The following is a 13,581-nucleotide window of genomic DNA, read 5'->3' on the forward strand; positions in this document are numbered from 1 at the left end:
CTTAAAGGATGTGCACGATAGGTGGATGGAGTCGTAAACAAGCCTTTGCAGTAGCAATAACCTTACAGATTGCTTCTTGTTGTGCCCTGGTACCTCATTCATGCCTGCTTCTCTCTCAGGAGATGGATGACACCAGGGTGAATCCTAGAGCAGCTATGGAACCAGCTGCCACCTTTTTAGCAGACATGGGCTCTGATTTAGTCTATACTTCAGCCAGAAGAGTGGCCTTGGTGGTAGCAGCCAGAAGACTTCTATGGTTGCAGACTTGGTCAGCCAACGCAACCTCCAAGGCCAACCTTACAAAGTTGCCCTTTAAAGGATCACTCCTATTCGGAAACAAATTGGAAAAACTGGCTAGTAAATGGGGCGAATCCCCAGTTCCCCGGCTACCAGAAAATGAGGAAGCAGCTTCAGCATCCCTAGTCTGAGAGGCCAGTTGAGGGGCTCCCGTTTCCGCCCTACAGAAACTCGAAGTAAGCAGCCCAAGAAAAGGACAGGTTTAGATTCAGGCTCCTTCCGAACTTCCCAATGAAGTTTGGCCAACCCATCTTCAGACAGAGGAGATAGGGGGTCGATTGTCTCTCTCTCTTACTAATGGTCGAGATCGCATCAAACAAATGGGTACTGGAGGTCATACGAGAAGGATATGTGCTGGAATTTTGCAGCACTTCTCTGAATGTTTTCATGTCTCCTTGCCACTCCCAGCACAAAAAGCAGGCAATGGAGATTACTCTTTTAAGGCTCCTCAGGATGAGGGCTGTAATCCCAGTACCTACGCCCCAGGAAAATATGGGGCATTATTCCATCTGTTTCATTGTTCACAAGAAGGAAGGTTGCTTTCACCCCATCATGGACCTCAAGTTTGTCAACCAACATCTGAGTGATTCACTTCCTTATGGAAACCCTACACTCCGTGATAATGGCTGGCTGTACAATCGGGGAGTTCCTAATCTCCCTGGATCTGAGGCCTACCTACATATTCCAGCCTGTCAAGAACACAAACGCTTCCTACGCTTTGCGGTACTGGGGCACCATTATCAGTTCCGGACACTGCCCTTTCACCTAGCCACCACCCCCAGAACATTCTCGGAGATTATGGTGGTTGTTGAGAAGAGAAGGAATCCTGGTACACTTGTACTTGAAAGACTGGTTGATCCGGGCCAATTCCGTGGAAAACCTCTGGATGACCATCAGGATGACTACCTTGCTTCAGGAATTCGGGAAGTAAACCTGGACAAGAGCAGTCGCAAACAGTACCCAGTCCTTGGAGTATCTGGGAGTCCGGTTAGACATCAGGCAGGACAAGGTCTTCCTCCTGACCTCATGGATATGGAAGTTAATGTCCCAGGTGCGTCAGTTGATGAACACAATACATTCAACGGTGTGGCGCTATCTCCCAAGTTCTCAGTTTGATGACTGCAACTTTGGAAGTGCCGTGGGCGAGAGCAAAAAGCACCCACTTAAACATTCTCTGCTGTTACGTTGGAACCCGCAGTTTCAAGACTATTCGGTTTGGCTCTACTTACTGATGGGAGTCTGCTCTTGCCTCTGGTGGTGCTTGCAGGAGGCTCATCTGAGCAGGGGTGTGTCCCTGTCTTCCCCAAACTGGCTGGTTCTCACAGTGGACACAAGTCTCCAGGGCTGGGGAACTCACTGTCAAGAACTTACAGCTCAGGGATGTTGGACGGAGGAAGAGGTACTCTGGAACATCAATCGCCTGGAAGCCTAGGCAATAAGGCTGGCATGCTTACAATTCAGCCTCAGACTCTAGGGTCAAGCGGTCCACATAATGTCAGACAATGCAACGGCTGTAGCCTACTTGAACCGCCAGGGAGAAACCAAGAGCCAGCAAGTGTTTCAAGAGAGACTTCTTTGTGGAAATACATCTACAGATGATATTGGCCTCCCACATCGCAGGAAAGGACAAAGTCAGAGCAGACTTTCCAAGCAGGAAGAGTCTGGACGCAGGAGAGTGGGTGTTGTTGGACAAAGCCTTTCCAACTGTTAGTACATCACTGGCTGGCCCTGTACTATGGAACACCATGCCTCTCGAATTAAGTCTCCAGAGAAATTTGAAAATCTTTAAATCTAACCTGAAAACCTGGCTCTATAAACAAGCTTTCGATAAAGAGAAGGAGAAAAACAATTCATTAACATGGACGCACCGAACAAACACACGTTAATGTTAATTTTGTACCGCTGATAAAATGTCATACCAAACTGATTAGCTTAACTTAAACAAATAGCTTATTGTACTTTACTGTTACCGTACTATGATGGCACATGTTTAATTTGTAATCTATACCACTCATTTTTAGCATGCCTATATGTAAACCGTTGTGATGGTTTTCCAACTTAACGACGGTATAGAAGACTTTTTTAAATAAATAAAATAAATAAATACATTGCTGGGGCCTCCCATCCATCAACCTGCTGGCTGCATCTCACAACGCGAAGGTTCCCAGATTCTTCAGTCACAGAAAAGATCTGTGGTCCCTGGGAATCTACACTCTCGTTCAGCTCTGGCAGGAAGAAGTTACTTTACACCTTCCCTCCATGGCCCCCTGTTGGGCAGAGTCATTTGAAGAATCGACACCACTAGTACCTCCAATTGGCCCAGGCGTCTGTAGTATATGGATATGTGGAGGCCTCCCTGTGCCTTCCACCACACAGGTCCCTGCTACAGCAGGAATCTGTCCTTCATGAGGATCAGAGTCCATTCTGTCTTACGGTCTGGCTCTTGAGGGCTCACCTTATTCCGCATGTGGAAGTTCTCCACGTCCCTAGCGTATGTGAGGATCTGGAGAGTATTTGATGCCTGGTGTCCCCCCCCCCCCCCCCCCTCGGGCACTCAAAATCCCACTTATTTTGTAATTTTTACAGGCAGCTTGAATAAGGATTTGGTCCTTAACTCCTTGAAGGTACATGTGCCAGCTCTTTCCTGTTTCAGGGGTGATTGGAGTGGAGCCTCCCTGTCGGCTCACCCGGATACGGTCCATTTTTTCTGAAGGCAGTAAAGCACCTTCAGTCTTCCCTGTGGTTGCCGGTTTCCTTGTAGGCTCTTAATCTAGTATTGGAAGTTTTGGCAGGTCCCGCCTTTCGACTGTTGCGCAGTCTTTCTTTGCATTTATTAACCTTGAAAATCGGTGTTCCTGATGGCTATATGCTCGGCGGCATTGTCATGTCTGGATGACTCCAGAAGCATTACAGCTTCGTACCGTTCCATCCTTCTCACCCAAAGTACTCTGAGATTCATTTGAATCAGTCCTTTCATTGACGTCCCTACATAAACTCAAGGACACAGAGGAATATTGCCGCCTCTGTCAGTTGGATGTTAGTAGACTTTTGGTGCGGTATTTGGAAGTTTCAGAACCGGTCCAAGAGACGGACCACCTGTTTGTCCTTCTCAGTGGAAGGAAGAAGGGCGAACCAGCTTTGTGGGCTACTATAGCTCGTTGTATTAAGGAGATGGTCACGGGAGCCTGTGTGGAGGCAGGAAAGCCATTACCTTCCCAGGTTAAAGCTCATGCCAGGGCAGTCTCATGGGTGGAAGTTAGGCTGCTGTCCCCCATCAATATCTGCCAAGCAGCGATGTGGTCCTCTTTGCACACCTCCAGGTTCTCTCACCTGGATGTACAGGCCTGAAAAGATGCAGCCTTTGCAAGGCTGGTATTAACCGGACTGCGGGCAGCCTCCCGTCCCAATCGGGAGTAGCTTTTGTACATTCCATTGGTCCTAAGTCCATCTGACTACACGCTAGGAAATGGAGAAGTTACTTACCCGAATTTCATTTTCCTTAGTACAGACAGATGGACTCAGCATCCAGCCCATTGCTGCCCAAAAATGGTGCCAAGGATTTGCCCGTGGAGTGGATATTGAATCCAAGAGATTACGGGAGCCTTCATCCAGTCCCTAGATCAGGGCACCTATATTCTTACTGAGGTTCAGTGTTTGGTTGTGTACAGTTATCTATTTTTAATCATATTTTTAAATCAAGTTTTTTTCACTAGTATGTCCTCGGTGGCTTTTGAAGAGAATACTGGAGAGCTGAGGTCACTGCAGGGTTACGTATAGGGTGACGTCAGTTTTGAAATCTGACTGTCTCCATCTGCTGGCAGGGGAGCATAACCCATTGGTCCTGAGTCCATCTGTCTACACTAAGGAAAAGGTAATTATTGGGTAAGTAATTTTTCCAATGTTTGTAGTTAAAAACTTTTAACTTAAAATTAAAGTGCAAATACAGTCGTCAAATGCTAACTTGGTTGGAAAACCTAAATCAACACAGGATGTGAAGGATCCTGTAACATGTGAAAGACAGCAGGTTTTAGAATACTGGCATGTTGAGGACAGTTGTGAGAATTTCCAGATGTTCTAAAACTTGGTCGGTTTGTCTTCTGTAGAACCGCAATAGTTTCACTCTAAAACTGGAAGACACAGAGAATTGGCTGTATGAAGATGGCGAGGACCAGCCCAAGCAAGCTTACATCGATAAACTAAGTGACCTGAAGGTGAAGCAGTAACTGTAGATCTACAGATTATATCGTGTAGTGCAGATCAGCAGCTCTGTTAACTTTGGCTGGAAGCAGAGGGCATGAGAAATCTCACTTGCGACCTCGCTGGGTGTTGCCAGCTTCTTGGCTCTCTACTCACCATCTCCTCCTCAGTCTGGCTCTTGGATTAATAAATAAGAGTGGGGAGTGTGCCATGTCTGATGATCAGAATGTAGAATAACCGAAAAGTAATGTGCTGAAAGTCTGGACTAGTTCTGTTTTGTGCAAACGGATTGGATTAAAAAAACATGTATTTATTGTAGGTACCGAAATTGTTAGCAGCAAGTCTGTACAGCTCATACACTGAGATGTGTTAGGCAACACGGGGCTTTGTCTCCTCGCCCCATGGGCCATTCCCAAGGTGATGTCCTTAGTCAGCACTGAGCTTTTGCACATCTGTCAGCAGTGGGGAAAATTTCAGCCACCCTGTGAAGCTGACGGACTGACTCTTGTCATATTTTTACCACTTCCTAGAGCCTGGGGCAGCCTATTCAGATGCGCTTTCAGGAATTTGAGGAAAGACCAAAAGCCTTTGAGGAACTTGGGAAGCAAATCCAGCTGTATATGAAAGTTGTTCATGCCTTCCAAAACAAGGTATTAATGACTTATGTATTAAGTAAACCTGGAAAGTGTTCACTAGGTCCTTTGTAATTTTGCATTGCAAAGAAAGTTTAGAATTCTCATTAATATGCTTGTAACAGGTCACTTTCATTGGAATTGAAACATTTTATACATCAGGCTTGAGGGACAGTGTCCCTTCATTTTGAAAAGAAAACCTGTTACCACTTTTTTTTTTTTTTTTAACCCTCGTGAGGCTGGACTGATATTAAGATTATCCAGGATATTAGAAAACTGAGTACCTTTTTTTTTTCCTGTAAAATGTAGAAATATTGATAATGAAGCAAAAAAACAAATAATTCAGAACACTACCTTTTACTTTAAATTTTTTTTAATTGAGTTAATTTTTAGATGGGGAGTGATCTGAATTTTTTTGCCTCTTTCTGCCATTTTTTTTTTTAATATACAATAATGTATTTTAGTTAGTACAGCTCTCTTTCTGTGGTGGTGTGACTGGCTGCAGAATCATATGTGAGCCCAGCCTGACCACCCTCTCAGTTCAGCAAGCAGCGACCCTGCTCGGTTTATACTGAGCAAAGTGTGGGAGACCTTACATCCTGGTAAACAGTGAAAACTCCACTGTGGATGCTGTACTGCTTGCAGTGATGCAGGCGTAGAGGGGGATGGAATGCAAGGAACAAGTAAAAGATAATGGATGGGAGGAAGGAGGGAAGAATGGAAATAAAGAAAACCAACCAGATCTGCATAACCAATTAGATCTAAAGTAATATGGGGTTTTTTATATGCAAATGTGCACAAAATGTTTTACTTTCTGTTGCATAATCTACCCATGAACTGCAGCAGGTCTTAATTATGATTAACTGTTTGTACACCAAAGTGCTCTGCAGTTTTTCAATTTGCCTTGCTGATTGTAATATGTTTATTCCTTCATCCCTAGTACAGTCTGTCCCTCTTCCTGCCTAACCTCACTGCCTTGTTCAAAGTATGCTTTTTTTTTTTAATATTTTCATTTTGTTTTGAACTTCTGTCCTTTTAAGACGGTTCTCTGCCTCTTATACTACTTTAAACCTAGCTTTTGTAATGACCAATTCAAGCGTTAGAAATGTTTTGACTTAGTATCTGATGAAATACTTTTTTATAGGATGAACAGTATGACCATTTGGATGCAGTAGATATAGCAAAAGTAGAGAAGAGTGCAAAAGAAGCCATGGAATGGATGAACAATAAAATGAACCTCCAGAGCAAGCAGAGTCTAACTGTGGACCCAGTAGTGAAGGCTAAAGACATCCAGGCCAAAACTAAGGTATGCACAAGGCATGGCATTGCTTTAGTGGTGACTGAATGGTGCAAGATCACTGCCATTGCGGTCAAAATGTGACTAGTTTTGCCAGAATCTGAATAGTTCTGTGACGGCAAATAACATGCACTTTCTGAAAAGGAAAATCAGGCTTTTAGTGGGGAACGGTCAGGTAGATTTGAAAGCACAGTAAGGTGACTTTAAAAGTTTCCTCTAACCAATAAATTAACTCTGAAAATTGGCCCTTCTCATTACTGATAGTTTTTTGTTGTATTGGATTCATTCCAGCTTGTTTAAACTGACTTAAGCTTTATGGCAGCACTAACGTGAGAGATGTGTTTATATCCTGCTCTTAAACCATCTGTTGTAGGCAGTTAACTGTATAATACATTCATAAAGCATCCGATGGCTGCACGGCCAGAACGGGTGGTGAGTGCATATATCCACTTAAGGTTTAGTTCTTGTATTTCAGGAGCTGACCAGTATTTGTGGCCCAGTAGTCTCCAAACCCAAGCCTAAACTGGAACCCCCCAAGGAGGAGCAGCAGCAGCAGGCTGAGCAGAATGGACCAGTCGGAGGCGATGGCGATGCCAGTACCCATGGAACCCAAGAGAACGAGCAGAACCTCAACACGGCTGGCGATGCAGAGAAGAAGCTTCCCGAGATGGACATTGATTGAATTGCAGCACTTGTTTATATTAAAATAAGAACTATAATAAAGCTTTAAGTTGTCAACCTGGGTTCTGAATGCAGATCAGCGCAAACGAATACTGCAGATACCTAGTAGCTTTTCCTAGGACTTTTTTTTTTTTCTTCCTGTCAAGCAGTCCTTATTTTCAAATTTCAGACATGTGTTAATTTTATTTCTGTACTGGTTCTGTTTAGAAGCCGTGGTAATTCGTACTTTATTTATCAAATCCCAGTCGTATAACTGTTCATTTCTTGGCAGTTTGTCATATGGTTTTCAGTCTTTTGAGAATTGGGTAATAAGTGTATGCAAGCAGCCTGGTTTTTGTCTGCAAGGCCGCTGCTATAGAATGGCAGTAATACAGAGACTTTGAGTGGAATTAGTCTGAATTTGTATGTGGAAGGTTTTTAGCGAGATGCTTTGCTAGGGCAGGAGGAGCACGAGCAGCCCACTGTAGCCCCAATGGTTGAAGTAAGCATGTTTTATCGGGCAGAGTTTGGCTGCGTCTCTCACCCATTCCATTTATGCACTTGGTCAGTTGTGCAGAAAGCAGTAGCACGTTTCTGGCTTGGAATGATGCTATTGTGACAGTGTGGGGGGTTTTAATGTATTCTGAATATTCAAAAGTGCAGTGGTATTTCTGAAAACATGGTGCATGTTCAGGTCTTGAAAACCTGAGGTCTAGTTTGTCCTGCTGAGCAGCAACTATTTTATTGCCTTCTTTGTATATTTCTGCATTTATCAAATTCCTAGCCTTCTTGTTTACTGGAAGTAACTTTCTGGATGAGTAGAAAGTCTGTTCTGTAAACCGTACCTATTGATTGTCGCAGTAATGGCTTTTATGGTTAGCCTTGAGAGGTGAAGGTTGTACTTCTGTTGGAATGTGTGTTTCATTGCTGGGCCCTAGTGTGAGCAGTTGGCTTTGTGTTAACTTCTGTTGCCATAGTGGCCATGCTGCTTCTTTTATTTTTAAGAGTTTCAGCACACAAGGCCTCCGTTTTGAGGGGTTTTTAAGTAGCAGGCTGACAGTTTTTGGAATAATGCGTACGTATGTACCAGCTTGAGCTCCATAGCTTACAATCAATGATTGTAGTGCGCACTCCTAATTGATTCAGATCTTCGGAGGGATAGCTGTGTTAGGCTGGTGTAGCAAAAATGACAAGGTGGGTGGCACCTTATAGACTAGCCAGTTTATTGTGGCAGGAGCCTTTGTGGACAAAGTCCAGCGAATGCATCTGACAAAGTGGACTCTGTCCTCAAAAGCTCGTGCCTCAAACTGGTTAGACTATAAGGTGCCACCGGCTCCTTGTCAATTCTCCTAACAGTCCTCTCACTTTCATTTACAAATCTAATTTTGTGTTCTCGGTGAAAACCCCCCCCAGCCACAAATAGACTTTTAATGTCCAGGCCGTCCTTGGCGTAGGTCTTGGGTGTGCCACGTTCTGTAGCAGTGCCCTAATCTCCAGTGGAACATCTCAGTGGAAGCATCAAAACATTGCCATGAATATTTTACACATGGAGATGCACAGCACCACTCTAGAAAAGAGCAGGTTAAATGGGTGATTTTCTTAATGTTGCAGCTGGTGAGCTGAGTTACAACTGCAATGAAAACCTCTCTAAATGGATCTTGAACCTGAGCCTCTGATTATACTGAGAAAATTCAACTTAGTTTGTAGATTAATTGCAGGGTTTCTAACCCCCCTGCCAGTCGTGCACAAAATAGCAGCAGTAGTTAGGGGTGCATTATCTTTCCCCCTTATTAAAAAGTACAGAAGCTGCGGTGTAGTTCTTGGCATTTGCACGCATGGTGGTCACTGCACTTGTCCATGCATTTAGTTTCTAGAAATTAGCGCTTTTTTTTTTCCCCCAAACCAAAAGTTAGTGTGTTTTTTTCCAGACTAATTTGCAACCAGTGTGTGGTGCGTTAGTTCTGATGTCTTCACTCTACAATTTTTGAGATCCTGAGATGAGAAGTAAGGCAGAAGGGCTCCCCTTTCCTTAATAGCATCATTTTAACCTTTTGATGCAGTTGGCGTTCTGAGACACTGCCTTCTTAGATGGGCATACCCTGACAGTAGATGGGATTAACATGGCTCCCTGCAATCTTTCACGGGTTGTTAAACACCACTTGGTAACTTTACCTTCCCCCCATCACTCACTGAAAGTCAATTCTGCCCTCAACCTTTTGATTGATACCAAACCTTAGTGTAAGGCAGAAAGTGTTTTCTTCCATGTGTGTTTTTTGTGTGTGAAAACTCTTAAATGTCTCACTTGAGCCCAGATATCTTAGAGTTTGTATAGTGTATTAATCAGAAGAATGACTGAGATGCACGTTAAAATGTTCTTCTGTTATACAAACCTTCCCCTCTGGACTTTTATTAACTCTGAGCTAATGCTATTCCTGCTTCCCTATCCCCTTGGAAGCTTCAAGGCGTTCCAGGTGCTGAGATTGACAGTGTTTTATTGTACTTTATTAAATTATAAAGTTCATTGGGATCTTAGTTGGATGACAAGCTATATACAATGGTTTATTTTTTTGGCTATGTAGCGTACATTATATAAAGTGCCCTCCACAGCCAAATTACAGGTTTAAACTTTACCTGATATTATGGGTTTTTTTTATGGGGTGATGTTTTAATTGTCCAGATTTCTCTCGTCATATTTTCACTTTCTTTTCCCTTACCTTGGAAGTGAACAAAATGAATGTGACCTTGCATGATGAGAATGGAGCTAAATATTTGCTAAAAGTATAGTATGCAATGGGGGGTGGTGCATGGTGTTAAGGCATTTAAATCCCTTGGTCTACTTTGTAATTCACTGCTACAGGGGCTATGGGTTTGAGCAAATTTGATATGGTTGCTGCAGACCGGCTGGGACGCAGAAGAGGCACTATCCAACCTAATAGAAGGTAATTTGGCATGTACCTATATACAGTTCCTTGTTCATCCTTCCAATGGAGGTGGATCTCTATTTTAAAGCAACCCTTGCAAAAATGATTTTTGCAACCAACCAGTAGCCATGCCTTCTAATGCATGGGGATGTTGCTTGTTCCTGCAGTGCTACAGTTAAACAGCTAGGACTAGCCATTAGGCAGTCAGAATGGACAGCTTATTAAGAATCATGAACAGGCACACAACAAATGTAGTTAAACTGTTAATTGCACCGCTGTTGGAATTCTAACAGTCATTTTTTTATCAAATTAAAATCTTCAAAAAACATGAAACCTATCTAGACTGATGGCCTTATCAGTTTGCATATTTGGTGCAATCACAGTGGCCACATCTGTGCATTAGACTCCTATCCTGCAGTTGTTAGCTGTGTAAGCAAAAATTTGGTTTGAGGAAAGTGAAAGGTTGGCTATTAGCTAGAGATTCAGAAGTACTTAAAAAAAACAACAAAAAAACCCTTCAAGTCAACATCCAGAAATACAGGCAAGTCTTTGTATGTTAATAGCATAGGTTTGCATATGTAAAATTCATAGAAACGATGGTAAGAGCCAGTAGTACATGGCTGTCCTTTGCCGCCTTACCTACAGTAATACTGCTATAAACTCCCTGACTCTAGTGCAGATGTAGACATTGGAGGTAGATGTTTGGGGTATTTTTTTTTGTTTTTGTTTTTTTCATTTGTCACTCAAAGGTGATTGGATCTTTTTTTCTTCTACAGTATTCCATTGAAAACCACTGTTCAACCACAACTATACTATTTGCTGTTTTTTTTTGTTTTGTTTTTTTTTTCCCCCCAACAGCATTGTTAGTAGTAGGGCAGCTAAATTTTTTAAGTGTGAAACAATATGGTATAACTACTTTTGTCATACAGACATAGATTCAGTATCTGGGTATGCTTGTAATATTTCAATGAGAACAATTAAAAGAAATTCTGAGAATTGTGTATGTCTTATCGTAACTTTTAGATTTTCATCCAAGAAGAATCATTGAAAATTACCAAATTAAAAAAAAAAAATGCATACATACTGTTTTTTCACTTTGCTGACCTGTGTATATATTGCTAAAATACAGTACAGGAATTCTAGCTAGCCAGATTGATCTTGGAGGGAAAAAAAAGAATTGTAGTTGTGATGCTTTTGATGGCCCAGCCTAAGAATTATGCAGCTGTTGTTTCCTTAGATGTCCAAAAGGGCATCTGTGAGGTTCTGTGCAACAGCTGTATAATTCTACCTTGAATCAAGAAAGGGCATTGCAATCTCAAACTGTGCTCATAAGTTTACGTATCTTGGCAGAAATTGGAAGATGTGTAGCATTTTAAGAAAACGAGTGATCAGACAAAACATGTCAGTTTTTAATTTGAAACGTGCTATTCTCTGGTGCATATTTTTAATCATTAAACCGTAGCAATAAAGGAAATTGTTCAAAAGTTTATATACCCTTAGTTCTTAATAGCTTGCATTGCACCCCTTTTTTTGCATTCATGATAGCTTGCAGTCTTTTGTGATAACTTTGAACGAGGCCCTTTATTTTCTCATGTGCTAAAGCTGCCCATTCCTCTTGGCAAAAAGCCTCCAGGTCCTGTAAATTCTTCGGTTGACTAGCATGAACTGCATGTTGGAGTTCTCCCCAAATTAGCTCAGTGATGTTGAGGCCAGGAGATGGTGATGGCCACTCCAGAACCTGCTGCAGCTGCTGAAGGCTCGACTGGGCCTTATGTTTCAAACATTGTCATGCTGGGAAGGCCAGGTGCACTCTGTGCAGCTTTCCTGGCTGATGAATGCAAATTCTCCTCTAGTATTTTCCTTTAAACATGCTGCATTCATCCTGCCATCAGTTTTGACTAAATTTCCTGTGACACACCCCCATAATGGCAGAGATCTTCCTCCATGCTTCATAGTAGGGATGGTGTGCTTCTCTTCATAGGCATTGTTGATGACTCTATAGTCACAAACATAAATGCTATTTTTGGTTGGGACTATAAAGTTCAATTTTGGTCTTATCACTCCAAATTATTTTGTTCTAGAAGTTTTGAGACTTCTCTAGGTGCTGTATGGTGTATTGTAAGCAGGCTGTTTTGTGGTATTGGTGTACCACTGGCTCTTTTTTGGTGGCATTGTATGATACTTTGAACAAAGAGGGGGGCAGTATCTCCTTATTATGCATGCTGAAACACCCACCCCACTTTGTTTGAGAAGCCTGTATTTCAGTAGAAGTTGCTTATGTGGTTTTTCGTAGCATCCTGCTAGATTTTCCAGGCAGTTGTCTGAAACCATGTTTGGTACTAATAGAACCCATAATTTTCCACTTCTTGATCAGTTTGAAAAATACTGATTTTTGTATTTTCAAAGCTGTGGCTTTTTTTTTTAATATCCTTTTCCTGATTTATAAAGTTGAAGTACTTTTGCTTGCAGATCCTTTGACAGTTCTTTTGCTTTCCCTATGCTGCTGTAACCACTACAGTCAGTGCAGCCCTGGCTGAAATGCACAAGTTTCTCTCAAACTGTTTATAACACTAATTACAATCAACCAAGGCATGGATGTGGATACCTACACTTCATCTACTTAACCTGTGTCATCTTATGTATATTAGCCTAACCATTCAAGCATGCAAACTCTTGAACAGAGCCATGTTCTTTTCTTTATTATTTTTTATTGTGCTTTTTGATAATGCAAAATTTAATTTGAAAAATGTTGACTGATCATTCATGAAGCATTTTAAGAAAATATCTTACCAGTTCTGCGAGAGCAATGTAAACTTATGACCATGTCTAGTTTAAATCACATTGTGTGACTTTAGGATAGCTTTCACTTTTCTAAAAGAACCTGATTCCTTAAAAGTGATATGTTAAGTAACCTGCTGCACTATGACCTGCCTGAAACAAATGGTGAGTACAGAGAGAGTTTGAGAATTGTAAGAAAAGGTTCTTTTGTCATGTCCTAAAGCTATGGGCCTTTCTTCTCCTGTTCCTTGAATAGGCTCCGTAACCTATTTCAAGCAGTGACTCAACCTGGTTGTGGGAACAGTTTGAGTAAGTGGCTGTGATCATGGCGAGAGCAGCCCTAGCTTCTATTGTAAGAATGGACTACATCTTTCTGGGAGGGGAGGTATAGATCTTAAATGAGTCAGAATGTATATTTACAAGTAAAGGATGGCTGGAAGCTGATCGATGTGGGAGGGCATGACCAATAACCATATGATTTTTTTTTGGGGGGGGGGGGGGGGGGGGGGGGGGGGGCAGGGCAATGATTGCTTTAATTTTAACAGCAGTGTAGCTGAGAAAAGCAGGTGCGCCAAAGCAATAACTGGAATGAGATGAGCATAAACCCTTATCCTGTAGGCAATAAGCATTCATATCTACACTGCCGCAGGTCTATTATAAACACATGGTTCAGTAAGTCCCATGCAACAAATGCCAGATATGGTGAGGAATTGCTTTGTGAAAAGTAATGTACCTGCTATACACGCTTCATGTGGAGAGGAAGAAGGTAGCACTATGACCCATTTTAGAAAGGGGTAAT

General features: G+C 42.2%; 1 protein-coding gene across 1 annotated transcript in view; it reads left to right on the forward strand.

Annotated features, from left to right (window-relative positions):
• HSPA4 (heat shock protein family A (Hsp70) member 4) overlaps positions 1–11,000 on the forward strand; it is a 39,799-nt gene extending 28,799 nt beyond the window's left edge. Inside the window, exons 16-19 of the mRNA XM_029583334.1 lie at positions 4,401–4,508; positions 5,025–5,144; positions 6,271–6,432; positions 6,899–11,000. Coding sequence (XP_029439194.1) covers positions 4,401–4,508; positions 5,025–5,144; positions 6,271–6,432; positions 6,899–7,105 — 597 coding nt within the window. The 3' untranslated portion in view covers positions 7,106–11,000. The remainder of the gene's footprint in view (positions 1–4,400; positions 4,509–5,024; positions 5,145–6,270; positions 6,433–6,898) is intronic.
• Positions 11,001–13,581: the final 2,581 nt, after the last annotated feature.

Source organism: Rhinatrema bivittatum, chromosome 18 (assembly GCF_901001135.1).
Source record: "Rhinatrema bivittatum chromosome 18, aRhiBiv1.1, whole genome shotgun sequence".
Lineage (NCBI taxonomy): Eukaryota > Metazoa > Chordata > Amphibia > Gymnophiona > Rhinatrematidae > Rhinatrema > Rhinatrema bivittatum.